Source organism: Neofelis nebulosa, chromosome 13 (assembly GCF_028018385.1).
Source record: "Neofelis nebulosa isolate mNeoNeb1 chromosome 13, mNeoNeb1.pri, whole genome shotgun sequence".
Classification (NCBI taxonomy): domain Eukaryota; kingdom Metazoa; phylum Chordata; class Mammalia; order Carnivora; family Felidae; genus Neofelis; species Neofelis nebulosa.
Window position 1 is genome coordinate 72930176 of NC_080794.1, and position 19865 is coordinate 72950040.

Sequence of the window (19865 nt, forward strand, 5' to 3'; positions counted from 1 at the left end):
ATTAAAACTCCAAATTTAATGTTGATATTTATCCCATGGGTTCTTTCAAGTCTGTAGTTTTAATTGTGTGTTTGATACCTGGATGATAAAGGTAGCCAGGTAATTCTTAGTCCTTAAAGTCAGTATAATTAAAAACTCGGGACTGGGGCACCTAGGTGGCTCACTGTTAAGTGTCTGACTCGATTTCTGCTCAGGTCACTATTCACGTGGTTCATGAGTTTGAGCCCTGCCTCAGGCTGCATGCTGACAGTGCGGTGTAGTGCAGAGCCTGCTTGGGATTCTCTCTCTCTCTCTCTCTCTCTCTCTCTCTCTCTGCTCCTCCCCTTTCGCACATTCTCTCTTAAATAAACTTCAAAACGTTTTATGAAAACAAAAAGCTCAGGGGACTACTGGATAAGTGAGGGTTTCAAATTTATTTAGTTTTGTCATTACTGGTAGAATCAGTTGGTTAGGCAAAATAGCCTTAAACATGAAACACAAAATTTGTAAAAGAGTTTTAAAGTTAGGTAATGTAAAAGCCCCAAAACGCTTTGTACAAGATTAGAATGTATCGTCAAATTCAGTTTTTAATAAACGTGTAAAGATTTTGTGAACATAAGAGTTGCATTTAGTCACTTGTGCCTAAGAATTTTACCCGTAAGACTGATAGGAATGGTGAACAATAATTTACAGTTCTAAAAACTTGGGTAAAAAAAAAAAAAAACCCATAAAATTTGGGTTCAAAGTTTTTTTAATTGCTTATGTTCAATACAAACCAGTGTCTAAATTCACAATACAAGTTTTATTAGTCTTGGGTATTTTTATATTATTTATAAGCACTATCAGTTTTAACACACTGTTCTCAGCATACAGGTGCAAATTATTTTCTAGCTATTGTTAATACTAAGGTAGGGTATTCTGTAGAAGTGCTAAGTTATCATTCAGTGAGTTATTTGCTGTTGTTCCTTTTCTGCCATTTCTTGTTGGCGAATCGTATCCTGGGCTGCTTGCTGCATTTTCTCCAATTTTTCCAGAGTCAGAGATTTTAAGGGTAAAAGTTTGGGTTTACACAGCACCATTGTGGTTATATCTTCCACAGACAGCTGCCCTAAGTTTAAAAAGAAACAATTTGAGTGAGATGACCCAGTTGATTGGTAGTTTGGATTTGCAGCTAGAATGAAAGTCTAAAGACTTAATCCACTATCAATGAAAATCTTGTTTTCACAGTTACTTCAAATATATCAACATTTAATACTAGGGAGTTCACAAGGACGCCTTTTTGAACTTGGTACCTAAAATTCCAAGCTACCTATGAGACACACGACTCATTTTGTGTCAAATGTTTAATGTGCAAAAAGATTCAGGAGAAATACATAGTGCATAAAAATACTTAATATTCATGTTAATACCATTCTTTTACTATATTAACTACTGAATGTTAAACTGTCAGCTTTTCTTAATGATTGCTTGACTTAGGTTTCTTTTTCCCCATTTCCAGACCATATTTAACATTATGGTGAGTTACAGTACTAGTTTTTTCATTGAAAATTTCATATTGTAATTTGCAAATTTGAGTGTAACAGGATTCCTAGGTTGAACAATGCTTCATTTGTTATTCTTTTACTGGGGGTGGGGGGGGAAGCAGTGGATGAGTTCTTTATACTTGTAAAAGAGTGGATGGTGAATGTGGCATACAAGACACAAAATAGTTACAGATGTTTAGCTACTTAGCCTATGTGCCTACTACTTTTTAGGTACCTGTAATATTCTGTGACCTAAGTATTTGTAATTTAGATACCTTGTTTTGGAAGAACTTCCCGGAACATTGACTTCACTTCCGCCATATCTGATTGTGTGGATACAGCTAAGTTTTTTCCTTCAATGAGAAATCAATTGTTAACATTCAAGAATGAATTTCCAAAGCATATTGCTTGAGGTATTTCCATTATACTTTAAGAAGTAAAATCACAATTCCTACAGAAAATGAACTACCCTACCCTTGCATAATTTTCCTATTAATTTCCTAGGAGTCTTTTCATTGAAACAAGGTTGAGAGAGTTAATGTAAGGATCTGGAGTGTGTCGATGTTCTTTAATCAGTGGAGGTGTTAATTTGGAAGGCTACATGTTCTACGTTTTTTTCCCTTATAGTGAAAAATTGGTAGGGCTTCATTTATTTGGCATAATTACCTAATAGAGGCCAGCTGAGGAAAACCAAAAGCATTTTTGTGCAGCCATTTGGTTCACTGATAGCATCTCCCTGAAGGTGGATGGGGTAAAAAAATGTTACCATTTGGGAAGTGGGGTAAGGCAGGTAGTTAGGAAAAAGAGGAGGTAGTAGGTAAATATTTCCTAACGTTCCCACTTCTCAACAGCTAACAGCTGGCTTCTACTTTAATCCCTTTGCTATCATGACAAAAAGCATCCTAAGGAACAGTTATTGACTATACCGGTCCTGTTTGTAAGGAGGCAACACAAACGGGTGAAACTGGCTCTTGAAGAACAGAAGTGAGGTATGCTTTCAGTTTACTACTTTCCTTTAATACAGAGATACTACATGCTAAAGTGCCAGCAAATACCTTTATCTTGAGTATTTTGTTAAGAACATACCAGCATATATGCCATCTCTGGCTGATGGCATTTGCTTCCAGTGTTACATTCCAGATTACTGCTATGCTGTATATTCAAGGTGTTCTGGATTGTAATTTGTAGCATGATCCTTTTACAAACACAGATGCTTCTCTAGACAGACCCACCCATTTTGCGATATTTCACCATACTGATGCAACCTTACCATGTGCCTTTCACAACATCACCACAGAAGAAAGATTTATTATTTATAAAGTGGTGATGCTGGCGTGGTGCCTGCCTTTACCGCCCACTGCAAATTAGTTACAATCAAGTGAAGCTGCTTCTGGTCTGTTATTCCCACTCTACTACTAACTTTGACATTTGTAAAGAAAGCTTCCTCTTCCATCCAAGCCTCTCCTTTCTCATTCAAATCCCCATTCTGGAACATCTAAAGTTCCTAAGGAACCTCCAGACATTTTCCAGAACTTTGTCATCAAAGTTTAACCCCTACACTGCTCTGTTTGGGAGTGAAGATGAAATAGGGAATGGACCAGGAATGAAGCAGCAACTCCTCATTAAATGGAATCTGAGATAAATGTAATATGCAACTTCCTTAGAATGCACAACTTCTTCAGCCATATTCTTTTCTTGTTAGGCCTGCTGTGGTACCTAGTGATCATTTCCCTTTTTTCCCCTGGTTATGTTGAAAGCTAATAGCACTGCAGATCCCTGATTAGCCTGAATATGAACTATAAGCTATAATAAACAGCCTCTCCACTAAAATATCACCATGAACATGTTGAGTAAGCCCTTATTTGTTGCAAATCTGACATGATATGCTGCCAAAAGGGAGGATAAACATTATAGATGTTGATAAATGTGAAAAGAAATAACAGTAGCCAAGAGTTTTTGTATCACCAATTTTTTTTTTATCAGCAAAATATTGGATGAATACTTAAAATCTTCAATGTTTTATAGAGTAGCAACTTCAGCTACTCAGAACTCAATCACAATCCTTTGCTCTCTCTAATCTGTCCCTCTTTCACATCCAAAATCTGGCTGGAGGAAAACAATGAAACTTGGTGCTCTACTAAACCTTAATTCTGTTTCACTAAGCTGCCATTGTTACTGCAAAGGGTGTGGGGCCAAAAGCCTGGTAGGGAGTGGGTTGGGTCTGGTGTGGGGAATATCAGTGCTGGCAGTCACTTGCCTGGGTGGAGTGTTGGCTTTACTTGGGTTGGCTATTGTTCTAGGCGCCCACCCCCCCTTCCCAGGCACTGGCAGGAGAGAAACAGGAAGGGAAGGGCTAAAATAAGCAAGGTGGTGGTTGGATGACCCCCTCACTGGCAAGGCTACAGTGTCTTGATAATCAACTGCCCAGGGAGTCCACAGTAGGAAGGAACATTTCTCTCCTTCACCTGCTAATTGCCAAACATGGGTGTTTTGTCTGGTGTAATGTGCCCTAAGGAGTTGTGGTTGCTTCTAAAGGTACTTTCTTATTATGATGAGGTAAGATGTGTGTACCACTAGGGACAAATGGGTCAAAGAAGAAACATATCAGCTATGACAGAAATTCACATGTATCATACAAGTGCCATGTAATTCAATTCAATAAATATGTGTCTATAACGTGCAAAGCACTATTCTTTAGTGAACAAAACAGACAAAACCTCAAACCTTTTGGAGCTTACACTCTAGAGAAAGTAAATAATAGGATGCTATAAGGTAGTAAGTGCTATAGAAAATAAAGTTTAACGGGATGTAGGAGTGCTGAAGTGGGTACTGTAGTTGAAGTAGAAAAATGATCATGGATTCATGAAGCAAGTGAAAATCATGTGACATTTTGGCGTGTGTGTTAGATCTTTTGAAGTTGCAAAAATAATCTAAAGCTGACAGTATCCAGAGTTAGAGAAGGTAGAGAGAAATGGGCATTCTCTGTTGGTGGTGGGTGGGTTTCTTGGTACAGATTTTTTAGATATTTTGTAGTATCTATTAATATTTTGTGTTATCTACTGAAGCTAAATATGCACATTTTCTTTGACCCAAGCATTCTAGAATGGGCCCTAAAGAAATAATGCACCGGTGTATAAAGACATAAGAATAAGAATGTTCATTAAAGCACTGCATTGAAGAGCAAAATGTTCAGCAATAGGTGAATCTAAATATTCAGCAATGTATCAAAGGTTAAATAAATTCTGTAACAGCCATACAATGGACTACTATGCCAGATTTTAAAATGATACATTTGTCAAGGTATATTTTAAGAGAAAACACATTCAATTGCAGAAGTAAAATTCTTACACTAATATAACCCAAACTTTTAATGCTTGGAGAATAGAATGTCAATAATTTTTGAAGCTCTTGGTCTGGGTAATTGGAAAATAATCTACTTCCTTTCCCCCCGTAGTTTCTTTAGTTTGTAATTTGTCCCAGAGATAATGGTTTTGATGGATAGTACATTTCAAAGTCATAACAAAGTAAGCAAACCTGTCGTAGCCATTGAGCTGGATGCCTAAAATTAATGCAGAAGAACTTGGAGGGAAACCAAATCTGTCATGAAATATTTTACAAAGCTGTAGGTGTGGGAGTTGAAAGACACTTAAGTCTAGGAAGGATTACTACTTTATATCAATCATACACATGTTGATAATATAAGTTAATTTTACAACTTGGACAAGTTAAAAATTTCTGGGGTGACTTAATTTGATACTTGAACTAAACTGTGTATGGGACTGGACAAGAGCACTAAAGTGTCCTGAACCCAGAGAATATATGTCAGTGGTCCTCAAATTTTATGCTTGCATTAACACGCAGAGATTTTTATTCCATTTACTCATTCATTCATTTATAGTTTATTTATTTATAGTTTACATATTGAGAGAGAGAGAGAGAGAGAGAATCCCAGCAGGCACTCCGCCATCAGGGCAGAGCCCACCAAGGGGCTTGAACTCACCAACCATGAGATCATGACTGAGTGGAAATCAAGAGTTGGATGATTTGCTAACTAAGCCACCCAGGTGCCCTCAGATTTTTAAAAACTAGGTAGAAAAACTACCCCTTTACACATTTCTAAATTGACAAATAAATTTATTAAGTTCAAATAGTTCTAAAGACATAATTTCCAGCATATTTAAAAATAACTGTTATATCAGTCTTTTATTTTTTCGTTTTATTTTTTGAAGTTTATTTATTTTGAGAGAGAGAGAGAGAGAGTGAGTGCACGTGGGGAAGGGGCAGAGTGGGGGAGAGAGAATCCCAAGCAGGGCTCAAACTCACGAATCAAGACATCATGACCTGAGCTGAAACCAAGAGTTGGATGCTTAACCAACTGAGCAACCCAGGTGCTCCATATCAGTCTTTTAAAAATATATCCAACATAATCTCAATATCATAAAAACTTGACAGCTATTATCCTCCATTAGTAAAAAGAATGAAGAACTTACTTTTAAGTCAGAAAGTTTACATCTTTTTTCTCCCTAGACCTCTATTACCATTCCACTTAATTTTACTGTAATATATTTTCATGCTTAACCATATTTTAATGATTGATTATCCTACCATATTTCTCTACAAAAATGTTTACAAATGAAAAACTAAAATATTCTGGATTGAGTTATTACCATTATTAGTGAAAAATTGATCAAAATAAGTTATACATGGACAAAATAATTACTGAAGATAAAAAATAAAGTTAATGGCTGTATATCTATTAATAAGGACAGAGCTTTAAAAGTAAACACTGGACAGTGAAGACTGGAGTAGAAAGGATGCTCTCTTCGGGACAAGGGAATTTACTCTTTCGGAATGAAAAACAAATGTAACAAAAGAGGAATTTGGGATCATATGTTCCTATCCAAACACATTTTTCCTTTCAACAAACATACCAATGTCTATAATGCCAGTCACAGCTAAATGAAGGAGCTACAAGTGGATAAGAACCTTTTGGGGGTGCCTGGGTGGCTCAGTTGGTTAAGCGTCCGACCCTTGATTTTGGCTTGGGTCACAATCTCACAGTTGTGAGACTGAGACCCACGTCAGGCTCCATGCTGAGTGTGGAGCCTGCTTAAGATTCTCTCTCTCTCATTCTCTCTCTCTCTCTCCCCCCCCATCCCCCACTCGTTTTCTTGTCGAAATAAACATTAAAACATAATAAAAAAATATGATAAAGCAAATCTATTTCATAATATAATTCAAGGTTGAGCAAATGTGGGCAAGTTTTTAAGTTGGTGGCAAAGAGTAAAAACCTTTAAAATTATAGGGAATAGAAGCCCGGTGTACATAAGACTCTATCTTGAATTTTTGATGGAAGTGACAAATGGAAGTTGCCTAACCTAAGAAAATAAATGTACCTGAAATATGTTTAGAAAAACATTTCTAAAGTATTTTCAGATTCTGGCCTAACTGCCAATCCTGTTTTCATATAAGAAACAAAGGTCACAAACTGGTGGCCCTTGGTCCTACCTGGTTAAATGTTTTGCTGGCTTGCTAAATGTTTAAAAAGTATTTGAAACTATGTTTAAAAATCACAAGATCTTCACATAAAGTCCAAATTTCAGCTCCTCTTGGCAAATCTGGCAACACTTCCCATGTGGCAAAATTTGGCTAGGGCTGGAAAGTAACGTCCCAGATGAACGTGGAGACTTGTCTAGTCCCCCACTTCTGCCTGTTGTTCCCTTTCCCTTACCATCCTCATTGCTATAGGCACTTGATGTCACCACTTCAACAGAATACAGAAGAACCACTATAACACATTATATTCCAAATTGTCCTATTTTACCATTAATAGGTATTAAGAAACAAGATACAATCCTAGAGAACTGAGGGAGGTACCAGAAACAATTTGTTTATGTAAAGGACAATAGAGGGTATTTTTTGGTGAATATTTATTAGTTTAGATCTTTTTAAGTAAATTCAATCTGCCTAGTACAGGTTGTGGATGGAGTGGCAGGAATTGCAGGAAAAATATGAAAGATTTTATTTGTTTTATTCAAGACTTATGATCGACTAACAGATGAATTTTCAAATGCATATTAGATTTCTGAACGTAAACTAACATGAAGGTGAAAGAGGGAGCCCCAAAAGAAGTGTTTTCTTTTTAGCAGACACAAAGTAGTAATGCTCATTCTCACTTGAGGGCTGCCCACATACTCGCAGAGTGCTTAGTTTGGATTGATAATGTTCATCTGGAGATGCCAAATAACATCATATGTCACGTATTTGGAAAACTATAATAGTTCTACTGTGTTTGCTATCTGGCATCTGCTGGTAGGAAAATGTTGCAACATGTTCAATTTGGCTAATTAATTTAGACTCATGTGAATAAAATGTGCAGTGTTTAGCTTCTGAAATGTGCCTAGGCCTAAGAACAGGAACTGTTCTTCTTGGATGAACTTGGATGATGGTATACTTCACTAGCAGACACTACTATTAAGTTAATAGAAAATGACACATCCCACTCACACAAAATACCAGATGGCCAGCAGTTGCCTTGGTATCTGCTTTGATAACATCAAGATTCATCTGCATTTGAATTGCAGGGCCCACACATCTTTCATCAACAGTCCTCAGGGTGCCAGGAGTTGAAACTCATGAAACTATGCTGACATCAGTACACTGTTGCAGATTATGTTGCATCAGCTACAAGTGTAGGCAAAGTAGCAGCAATACTTTACTAAAGGTCGGCGGCCGAGGACACTAGCACTTCCTCTCTACAGACAGGAGGATTGAATGCTAATTTCTTCTTTGTAGGACAGCATAGGAGGGTGTGTGTGCAGAGAAGTGGGATGCATTTAACTAGCCACTCATGCCACTGGTAGATGTAGTCACATTTGAGAAGGCTTAATTATTAATCATGATTGGAGAAGTATGAATACTGTGAAGTATTCTTGGGAAAAAATGTTAAATGGAATCTAATCAAGCCTCTAGATCAGTTTCTGATTTACAAGAAATAAGAAAAAAGGAGACATTCAAGAAGACCTCTGCTCTGGACTCTTTAAAATGCCAACGTTGGGGCGCCTGGGTGGCTCAGTTGGTTAAGCGTCCGACTTTGGCTCAGGTCATGATCTCACAGTCCGTGAGTTCGAGCCCCGCGTTGGGCTCTGTGCTGACAGCTCAGAGCCTGAGCTTGTTTCACATTCTGTGTCTCCCTCTCTCTCTGCCCCTCCCCTATTCACGCTCTGTCTCTGTCTCAAAGGTGAATAAACGCTAAAAAAAAAAAATTAAAAAAAAAATAAATAAAATGCCAACATCACAGGAGAAAAAAAGATAGGGGAGTTGTTCTCAATTAAGGCTAAAGAGTTACAATACCCAAGCACAATACATAAACCTTGACTGGATTCTGAATTTTGTTGGAGGAGCAGGGGTAGAGATATACAAAATATTCTTAGGTCAAATGGGAGAATGTACATACAGACTAGATTTTAAATATTACAGAACAATTAATTTCCTTTGTTGTGATAATGATACTGTGTTTTGCAGAACTTTATAATCCTTAGGGAAATACATTTTGGAAATTTTAGAGGTGCCTGCTTAACAATAGGTCGGTAACCTATTTCCAAATAGTTCAACAACAATGAAAAAAGTGTGAGAAGGAATGAAATAAATATAGCAGAATTTAACAACTGTTGGATCTAGGTAAAGGGTATATGAATATTTATTGTATTTCCTTCAACTTTTTAATGTATGATTTCTGTTTTTCGAGGGAAGAAATCATGTTGGAAGGAATTCAGAGGGGAAGACTAGGAAAAGGTTGAGTAACAGGAACCACACTGAATTTGATAAACTAAAGCTGGCAGTGTCTTAGGTCCCCAGGACACCAAAAATATTCAATCTTTTAGGAAGTACTTACCAAAATAATATCATGTGCAGGATACTATGATAGGCAGATGAATCTGATAAAAACCATTTTAGACATAAACACAGCAGTAAAGCTAAGAACGTAAGCAGCTGTTATATAAAATAGAGACCGTCCTAAAAGTACAGAAAGTGCTAGGTAAGCGCAGAGAAAACTGCTTCCTGTTGGAGAGAATCTGGAAACACATCTCCAAGGGTAACTAGGACATTAATATACAGTCACAAAAGGTTAGTGCTTCAGTGATTAATCTTGGAAGAAACCAGAGTAGTTCATTTTGGTTAAAGCGTGAGTAGTAAGGTAGTAGAAAGAGATTAAATAATGAAGGTAGGTCTGCACCCTTGTTGAGAAAGTTCTCCTGGTCTTTTCCCCCCGCCCTCCCCCCCCCCCCCCCCACAACTTTAGGCATCCAACCCAGCATTACCAATCTGACTGACAGTTCTTGACTTAAGCCTACAGAAGGAACTACACGAGTTAAGGTGTGACAACTTTTGGAAAGAACCATGTAAAAGTATTACGGTATTTTTAAGAATATTCACAAGCAGTAAATTAAAATGCAGACATGGAGGATTAGGACGGTATACCTCTACCCAGAACTGCAGTTAATGCTTATAAACCCACAAAAGAGGAGAAACAAAGAAAAGGAAGAAAATTCAAAATGTGAAGACAAGAGGTGGGAAAATAAGACTTAAGAGGTGTGGCCACTGTGGTGGAGGACCACCTTTTTTCCTTTCTAGCCGGCAATGGAAAACGTTTTCCTCAAGCTCCACAATTCTCCGTCCTCCAAAGGTCGGGATGGAAGTACTCAATAGGAATTTAAGGGGGCGCGGTCAGGAGCTCCAGCGGCGGGAGTGAGGGGCTCCGCCCGTAGCACGAGCCTAAGCTCCCGCCGGGCCCAGCTGGCTGCAGCTGGGTTAGAGAGGATGGTGGAGCGGCCTCGCCCGACAGGGAACCTCAGAGGGGCGGAGGTAGGGCGGGCCGCCGTCAGGCCAGCCCGGAAAGAAAACCTTCCTCCAGCGGAAGCGGCTGTGAGCTCCCCTCACCTCCCCGGCTCTCCGTCTCCCGCGGGCCGTCTAGCTTGGGCCGTCCTCGCGGGACAGGGCAGATCGGATCCTCACCTCACTTGGCGGCTCCAGTGGAAATGGGCACTCCCTGGGGTGCCGGGGGCTATTCCCACCCTTCCGCCATGACCCCATTCAGAAGTGCCAAATGCAACTTCCGGGCGGGACAGGGATTTTCGGAACCCTAACCTTTTGTCCACCTAGGTAAGTGATTAGAGGTCCCAGCAAAATAAGGGCCAGGAAACCTGCTCCTTCCTCTCCCCCAACCCGGGCAGGCGGTTCCGAATATGAATTAAGTTGTCTAACCTGGGATGACTGGTCACCTTTGGTCCTTTTTCGGGCCTACTTACAGACTCCTCTCTTCCCAGACTGCCCGATTGTTGCCCAGAGCAACGGTGAGATTGGACGAAGGGAAAACTACGTCACACTGGAGACTGGAGGCCAGGAAACTCCCTTTGCCATTAGCAGTTATGGCTGCCTTAGCGTCAACAGTCACTTCCGTTTGCGAGTTGTCACTCTACCCAGCCGGAGGCTTACTCTGTGGCCCGGCTTGCCAGCGGCGCCCAGTGGGCGGGAGAGAGGGCCTAGAGCAGCTGAGGAAAGGAAAAGGGCGGAGCGAGGGAAGCTGGCGCCAATGCCTCACTCCGATTGGACAGCGTCGTTGGCGCCAGTGCCTCACTGTGATTGGGTAGTGTCGATTGCCCTGGCCCCGCCTGTTTTTCTCCCAGCGAGTGACGGGCCTGAGCCGGAGGGGTGGGGCGGGGCGGTAGGAGCGAGAGTGTGTGGAGGGGCGGGCGGGGCGGGGCGAGTGGGGGAGGGGCGGGCGGGGGGCGGCGGTTGGGCAGCGTCGCTTCTAAGGAGGAGGAGGAAGGAGGGCGAGCGAAGAGGATGGCGGAGTTGGGGCTCCTGACGGTAACCCGGGGCTGCTGAGGCGGGAGGGCGTTTGTCGGTCGGTTCTTCCTGCCTTCCTTCTTACCCGTCGGGCGGTCCGGTGGCTGTCGGTAGAGGGAGGCCCCGCGCGCCCTGAGGGGCTGGAGCCGGCGGGGCCGGGGCGAGGCCCGAGGGGCTGGGGCCCTGGGAGGCGCCGCGGCCGCCGCCGCTTTCCTGGGTGCTGTCGCAGGGAGGGCTGGGCCCTCGGAGCCGGCTCTTGTGCGGGGCCCCGCAGCTGGGCGCCGAGACCGAGCCGGTCGGCTCTGACAGCGGCCGGGGCTGGGCCTGCGGTGGTGGCGGGCGGCCGGGGTAGCGCCCGGGCGAGGGCGAGCCGGCGCGAGGGCGCGGGGCCGGGGGCGCCCGGTGGACGGCCCGGCTCCACTCTGCTCCTCGGGCACCTGGCCCAGGCTGCTTGGGCGCCCCGTGGGCGTCCGGGGGCTGTGTTAGTCGTTGGTGGGGGCCCTGGCGCAGCGCTGGTGGTGCGGGGTGGGGTATTTCCTCGCCCCCTACTCAAAGCCCACCACTCTCTCCCCGCCTTCTTTCGGTGAAGAGTGGTGAGTTGGCTTTGGGTATGTTGCCTGGTGAGGCGAGTTGTAGGCATCCAAGACCGCCCTGTTGGACTTGCCTGGTGGCAACCTCTTTCCGCCGTAGCTTTTAGGGATAGAGGAAAAGTACTCTTATCTCCTCCTCTCTTCCCCCCCCCCCCCCCCCCCCCCCAGCTCTTAACGCCGAAGGCTTCTGGGCCAAAAGGTTTTTCCCCAGCCCCTCAGTATCCATTGTTTTGTACCTTCCCCCTCCCCCGCCCCATGCCTAGGTAGAAGAATGACTTCAAACCATTAATTGCCCCCTCCCCCCTTTTTTAAATCTGTAGAGGTTTTGTGTTATTGTGTTTGTATGGATTTACAAACAGGTGGAGTGAATACCGATTCGGGAGTTGGAAAGATGCTTTTGTGTGAGTTTTTAAGCTTTCAGTGCTTACAGTTGGTGGGTGATTTGATTTTGTCTGTTGCTTTGTATCATAATGGGGGTGATGAGAATAAAAGAGGAAGCAATGTTTTGCAACCTACCCAAAGAAATGTTTTTTAAGTCTCTGGGGATGCTGAAGCAAAATTGGGTTGCAGACGTGTACTGTATAGTATTCGCTTCCATCATGATAACTACCAACAGTCTATCTCTAAGCTTTCACTTGTGCAATTTTGTACACTTCTTCATAAATGTCAGCTTCTAGTATCTACTCAGCGCGATTCCTGGATCTAAAATTTCTTGTTTGTCAGAATTCTAGGGCATACTTGTGTATCCAAGCATTTTTGTATTTGAATGCAGCATTAACACATTGTCTTATTTTAAAGACGTCAGTTTATTAGTGTACTAATTTCTACCCTCATCCTTCGATGCCATAGCCCTTATAACTGTTAACATCATTTGAAGAAACTTAGCTCTTGGGTACAATTTGTAACATTAAGTAAGTTTACATTTATAGTTTGAGTTTACCAAATGTTGATGTTTTTCTGTGTGACAGTGACAAGAATTTTTAGGAATAACATGTATATGACCCTTCCCTACCTATGGCATTTCTACTGAATAGGGTAAATCTTTTAAGTATTTATTTGGACATAAGGTACACTATGAAACTTGTTACTTAATTATGAATATACATTTGAAAAATAGCTCTTAGACAAGTAAATAAAGGCTTTAAGATTTGTAACTTTCAAATGGCTTAAATATATAAAGCTAACAAACTTTTTGAAATGCTAGTTTTGAGGGATGGATCTGGCCTATTTCTAAGATTACTACTGTAATCTTGTGTTTTAGTTTTTGAAGAAACAACTACATTTATCGTAGGTTGGCATTTGTTTAGTGATCTCTCATTGTTAATACAGTTTTCAAGTGTTTTTCTCTTGTTTTAAATTGTTACGGATTAAAGAGTGATATTAAGAGATACATTAATAGCTTGCAGCTGGGTTTTTTAAAAGTTTTAAAATGATATTCAGAAAGTTGATTAGAGCTGTGTTGTGATAATTGTAGCCAGACTCATACAATTTGTGAACTTTGTGTCAGAAATTTGAAACATTTCACTTTTCAAAAGGAACACCAAAATTATACATTCTTGTGTTATATTTGCTGGAATTATGCCTTTTAAGTTTTACTATTTCTTTAGTGACTTGGGACAGGGCTTGTCCCATGTTTAGAGAAATATAAATTGGAATTCTATGTGGAATACTCCCAAAGATGCCTCCTGAATAGCTTCTGATATATAGTGTGTGTATATATATATATATATGTACACATATATATGTGTATATATATATATATATATATGTGTACATATATATATATATACATATGTATTCTTTTAAGTTTATTTTTTTAATAATTGTTACACCCAGCGTGGGGCTTGAACTCACAAACCCAGGATCAGGAATCAGATGCTTTTGTGACTGAGCCAACCAGGCACCCCTCTGTTGGTGCATTTTTTGACTTGCCTTACCCATGTGGGGAAAGGTAAATAAAATTGAATTTCTTTGTTATACAGGCAATCATATTTGTTTTGAAAATATGCTGGATTATCAATATTTGTTGTGTAATTTAATATTTCTGTAAATTTGTGTTCTTTAAACAATTTATAGATTTTTTTCTAGTAAGATATTTAAATATAAAAATAAACTGTTATGGTTTTGATGTAAAATATACCTGAACCTGTATTTGCAGATAAAAGGATGAATATTTTTTGGAGGGTTGAAAGAATATATCTTTAGAATTCAGTTTACTATATTCATGTATCATTTATGTACTATTCATGTATGAAAACATAAAATCTATGCTTATAACCAAAAAAACCAAAACAAGACCAGCTATTCCTCCCTTCCCCCCCCCCCGACCCCGCCAAAAAAACAAAACAAAACAACACAACAAAAAACCACCAAACAGGTTGACCTACAAATCCTTCAGTGAGTTCTGAGGTTTATATTTTGGCCTAGGTGGAAGTGTTCTTGAATTAGTTTATAAAGTATCAGGAGAGGAAATTTAGATATAGAATAAACACTTTGACTTTTCCTAATAAGACTAATAGGGAATTGCTAAATATTTTGTTGTAGATAAATTAGATAGAAATTAGCTGTAATGTAGCAGAAGGATACATTAAGTATTTTCACACGGTACTTGAGAAATTAGTACTGCAAATATTAAATTAGTTTCTGTTTTTGCTTATTGTTTGACTCATGCATTATGTATTATGCATTGGCATATTATAATTTAAGGCTAAATCTTTCATAGACTAAATTATTAAAAATTGCTATCCCTGTTTTCTGAATTTTGTTTTATTTACTGGTTATACCACGTCAAAGTGATGCCATATAAATCTTTCTGAACATTTTTTCTCCGATAATGTAACAGTTAAAATTTTGTAATTTTGTAGCTCTCTTGTTTACATGGACTTTTAAAATCTGAAAAATTTCTAAGTCACAAGGTGACCTATGGAATGCTTGAACTTTATATAGAGTGTTCTGAAATGTAATTGCAGTCAGTGCAGGTTGAAAGGAACACACATAAGTGGGAAAAGCTGATTTATGTTCTAAAATATGTAATTGCATTATTTTTGAGGTAAACAAACTTTCATTCTTTGGTATTTTCCCCTGGTTCCCAACTTTTTTAGCACAGGATCTTTAATTCTGCAAATCAAAGTTCTAACACATGAAAAGAATATTCTAATTACAAAGAGCTCTTTAGCTTTTGAAATGTTGGTAACATGTGCTTTCTCCGAAAGTATGAAGTTTCCATTATCAAGATTTAAAAGAACTAATTAGATTTCACACGATAAATCTCATTCCTCTTCTTTAGATCAGAACTGATTGCAAAAAGTAGTGCATGCTGTAAAAGGTAAGGGTTCTTTTATCGGAAAGAATGAACATACTGCTTGAAGTTAAAACATTAAAGGAGACCTTAAAAGTGAGTATAATTGGTCCCTATGTGAAATGAACCTGAAAGACTTTTTATGAAGTATTTTGGCCTGTCTTCTAATGTTTATAGCATGGTGAGCGCTCACAGTTTAAGCACTTTATTTGCCCTCAAATACTATTTGTAAATCCTACAATTTTAATTAATTTCACAACTTACAAAGATAAATCTTTTTTTCTTTTGGTTTTTCAAATATTTTGGAGGTAAAGTGGAAATTACCTGTTTTGACACTGATGAAATTAACTCCAAATTCTAGATATTGTCAGTTAAATTTGCACTTTCTGAGTTTCAGGTTTTGTGTTGTATAACACTCCTTCCTGCTTTCAGGGACTTTCACAGTTTTGTAAATAGTCTTTAACTTTAAAATTTTGTTCTATAAATATTTCTTACTATGAGCTTAATATTCATAATGTCAGACTTTCTAATGAGTGCCATGTATGTCCCAGACTCTGAGGATACATAGTTAAATATACTATGTTTCCTGCTTTTAGTAAGTTCACAGTTTGTTGTGTGAACTGTACAAGTCAGTAGTTAATTGCTTTACAATGTGACAAGTGCTTTGATAGCGTATATGCTGGAGAACTGAGCTGAGTTAAGGCACAGAATGCATGTGTAACCAGCAATGCTTGCTGGAAGATAGGACTTGAACTTAACTCTTGAGGGCTAAGTAAGATAGGTAGTGGATAGAAAAGCGTAGATGTTAGACATGGTAAGGTCCATTTGGAGAATTGCAGGTGAATAGCAATTTGGATTCTATGTAAGACCTAGTATTTTAGGTGATCGAGTAGGCATTCATTAAAGCCTGTACTTTTAGAGATTGTTATTTCTTGTGTTCCTAATTTAGTTTGGGCCTTGGACTGTGGATCTGCATGAATGTTAGGGATCTGCTTCAAATTATTATTTAAAACTTTTAACTAAGTACTTTTCATTAATATTTTAATTAAATACAGGAAGAACATATCAGCCTGATGTGGAATAATCCCCCAGGTTTAGAACTTGAATAGTTGTGTTTCAGAATCACATTTAAGTATCTTTTCTCAGCACTTATGCATCATGTTAAGAGTAATATTTATGAGCCTTCTTAGAACTCATGGTAAGTTTCTATTGTGCATTTAAAGTTATTCTTCTGGGGCAGCCTGGCTGGCTCAGTTGGAAGAGCATATGAGTTTTGATCTCAGGGTTGTGAGTTCGAGCCCCACGTTGGGTACAGAGATGACAAAAATAAATAAACTTAAAAAAATAAAATTGACTCTTCTGAAAACATTAAAAGTCATTTTTTTCCATACTTATTTCAAAGTGCCACTTTTTCCTTTAGGTAAGTCAGACTGTATAATCAGCAGTTATGTTGTGGTAGGAGTCTTTGTATGGCTTATTTGAATTAAAAATTCTCTGAACTTGAATATTAATAATTTTTCCTATAGTATGATTTAATACTCCTTTGAGGCTTTTTTTTTTTTTTTTGGCCATTCCAAACTCTGTTCCCTCCAGAGTGCCATAGTTTCTCATTTTAAAACATTCTCATACTGCTTTTTGTTGTTGCTTTTGATCCTTCCACTTGTGTTTTTGGTTTTGTTTTGTTTTGTTTATTTTTAAGAGAGACAGAGAGCGTGAGTTTGTGGGAATGGGGAGCAGAGAGAGAGACAGAATCTGAAGCAGGCTCCATGCTGTCACTGCAGAGCCTGATTTGGAACTTGAACTCACGAACCTTGAGATCTTGACCTGAGCTGAAGTCAGATGCTTAACCAACTGAGCCACCCAGGAACCCCTCCAGTTATTTTCATTATTCAAACTTGAGAAATTCCTTTGTAAAATTTTCACATTTTAGTAATTACATTATAAATTTTATATCCCCACATTTATCTCAAGGTTATTTATTAGGAAACTAAAACTTTCTGGTATCATCTCCTTGGATACAACCCCAAACATTCTTTACCTGGTGAACCTAATCCCCCTTCTGGCCTCAATATCATGTCATTTGGGAGGTCTTCTTTGATCCTTAGGTTCTGCTGTTCTAGGGTCCCTTAACACCTGCACTGCCTCTTTTTTTTCTTTTAACATTTTTGTGATGATGTGTGTAATATCTGTCTTTTTTGCAGACTGTAAGTTTCATGATAGCATCAGGTATGTCTGGCTTCTTTACTACCATTTCTGTAGTATATGTACAGTATATAACTTTGTAGGCTCCTAATAAAAAAAAATTACTGAAACTAAGTATTGAGCCCCAAAACAGACCACTAAAAAGGACAAAGAGATGTCATAGTCTTCTGTTCTTTAACATATTTTCTGCTCTTAGATTTCCTCAGGCCTTAATTGAAGGCTTTTTTACTCAATGTACAATTAAGAAAGTTTAGTAGCCAAATGTAAATAGGACTGGGATATCTCCTAGAGGCCATAAGAGTTGAAAATAAGAGCAGAGGGGAAAACACTTAAAAATCAGATACAAGACATTTTTTTTTATATAACAGTTTAAGGCAACTTCATCTTGTGATAAACATATTTAGATCTTTCAAGACCCCATTTGTTTTATATGTGGAACAGTATAGCAGTAATGCTGATAGAAGAAGAAATTAATTGCTGTTAGTAAATTTTGTTAAAACACAGGACAGGGGCGCCTGGGTGGCTCAGTCAGTTAAGCATCTGAGTCTTGATTTTGGCTCAGGTCGTAATCTCGTGGTTTGTGGGTTCAAGCGCCAAGTTGGACTCTTCATTGACAGTGTGGAGCCATTCTCTCTCCCTCTTTCTCTGTCCCTCCCTTGCTTGTGCTCTCTCTCTCTCTCTCTCAAAATGAAAAAAAAAAAAAAATTACACAGGACCATGTGTTGTATTTGGGAAAAGTTTTATATCTAAAATGATGTAATTAAAAATTTCAGTGTGAAGCTTTTGTTGGAAATATTTGCTTAATGAGGGGAAAACATAGTAGGCACCATAAGTACTGAATAATAAGTTGAAACATAATTATCTGAAAATACTGAATCACTGCAGTATAGTATTATTGCCTTACAATTTGTAGATGTAGTTTTTATACTGACCATGTTTCTTTGTTAGCTTAGCTATGAAATATGTAAAATTGGGTAACATGTTTTTGTTAGTTTTGAATAAAAACCTACCTGTTGCAATGATGTGACAAAATGACATAAATATTTCTGCAACTTTTGTTAAAGAGAGTAAGCTCTATCTATCTATCTATCTATCTATCTATCTATCTATCTATCTATCTATTTATGTATTGTGTTTCTTGGTAACCTGGACTGGAAAAATTAGGTTGAGGGTTATAATTATTTCTTTGCTAGAAATATGTGGAATCTAACAGATTGGGTGACCTGAAATAGATTGTATTTAATTCAGTTTTATTTTATATATCTTCTGGGATAAAGTATTCAAAATTTCACCTAAGGGCTTTAGTTCTTGTTCAGATATACTGCACTTTATCTTAATATTGTAATCTGTTGCATTCTAGGACTTTATAAGGATAGGTAGAAAAGCTAGTTATTTCTTGTTACTAAAACAAATGTTGGTTTATCTACCATGTGTTAATTACCATTTTAAACTCATAGAAATAGGATACTTATATACAAGGCAGCTGAAAATAGTAAGGTTTATGATTTAATCTTGAAGACATTTATTTCTGTATCTGGAAGTAGTGATTTGAAATTCTTAATACTAGAAATATGGCCTAGTTTCAGAACACCCACTAAGCAACTGTGAGAACTCAGCATGCTAAATGGCTTGTAGTGCTGCAGTATTTTTTAATTTTCCCCACCCCCTGTTATATAATGGCTTATAGTAGTACACACAGAACATGAGTATTTGGGACAAGAACAAATTGTATTCAAGTCTCCAAAACATGTGAGGCTGTCAGGTTTTTTTGTTGAGTACTAAGGAGCTAACGATGATCAAATATAGTGCTAATTAGTGATTGAATGACATACATCAGGTGGTGATGTTTTACTCCGCAAAAAAGGCAGGAAAAGCAAGAATTGTTTTCAGGCTTGAGAAAAATGACTTTTTAAAAAATGGGGTCACTATTTTTAAAACAAAAAAGTTGAATTAAAATTTTTATTTAGGTTTGATAGCTCTGATTTAAACATTTCCATGATGCTTGTGTACAGGGCTTAAAAATTTCAGTGGAAATAATCCTAAACATTTCCCCCAGAATGTTGTGCAACGGAAACATTGCGGCATTATGTCAGCCTGTGAGAACCAGACACTGAAACTGATTAGCACCTGCCTGTAAAGAATGAAATCTAGTTCTTATTCACTGTCCAGGAAAGTATGGTCGTAAAAGCGTTTGGTAAAACATTTCTTTGCCATCTTATTTTGTTAAAGGGACTGAGTTGATCAGCAGGAATTGTAATATGCAGATGTATATTAGAGTTAAAATGTTTCAGTTTTAAAGGTTTTTATGATACAGAAAAGGAAAGAATAAGTTTCTTTTAAAGTCACCTATGTAATTCTTGCAGTTAGCTCTGTCAGTAATGCCTTAATGCATAACTAATTATATACAAAAATATAATGAACTTA

General features: G+C 38.6%; 2 protein-coding genes across 8 annotated transcripts in view; one reads left to right on the forward strand and one right to left on the reverse strand.

The window, feature by feature from the left end:
- Positions 1 to 394: 394 nt before the first annotated feature.
- BBIP1 (BBSome interacting protein 1) lies at positions 395 to 12020 on the reverse strand. Of its 5 annotated transcripts, XM_058697760.1 has the most exons (4): positions 10767 to 11076; positions 9397 to 9439; positions 1778 to 1855; positions 395 to 1087 (listed from the first exon to the last, which is right to left on the reverse strand). In XM_058697760.1, the coding sequence occupies exons 3-4, from the start codon at positions 1821 to 1823 to the stop codon at positions 921 to 923; spliced, it is 213 nt and encodes a 70-aa protein (XP_058553743.1). In that variant the 5' UTR covers positions 1824 to 1855; positions 9397 to 9439; positions 10767 to 11076; the 3' UTR covers positions 395 to 920. The 5 variants fall into 5 exon arrangements, with proteins under 5 accessions (XP_058553743.1, XP_058553745.1, XP_058553742.1 ...); XM_058697762.1 differs by lacking the exons at positions 9397 to 9439; positions 10767 to 11076 and adding an exon at positions 11437 to 11678; XM_058697759.1 differs by lacking the exon at positions 9397 to 9439 and having other exon boundaries at positions 10767 to 11072.
- SHOC2 (SHOC2 leucine rich repeat scaffold protein) overlaps positions 10530 to 19865 on the forward strand; it is a 108645-nt gene continuing 99309 nt past the window's right edge. Inside the window, exon 1 of one of the 3 annotated variants that reach the window (XM_058697752.1) lies at positions 10530 to 10664. The gene's annotated coding sequence lies outside the window, so the exon portion shown is untranslated. Of the gene's footprint in view, positions 10665 to 11270; positions 11373 to 19865 lie in introns of those variants that run through there. The other 2 variants (XM_058697753.1, XM_058697754.1) reach the window with 2 other exon arrangements.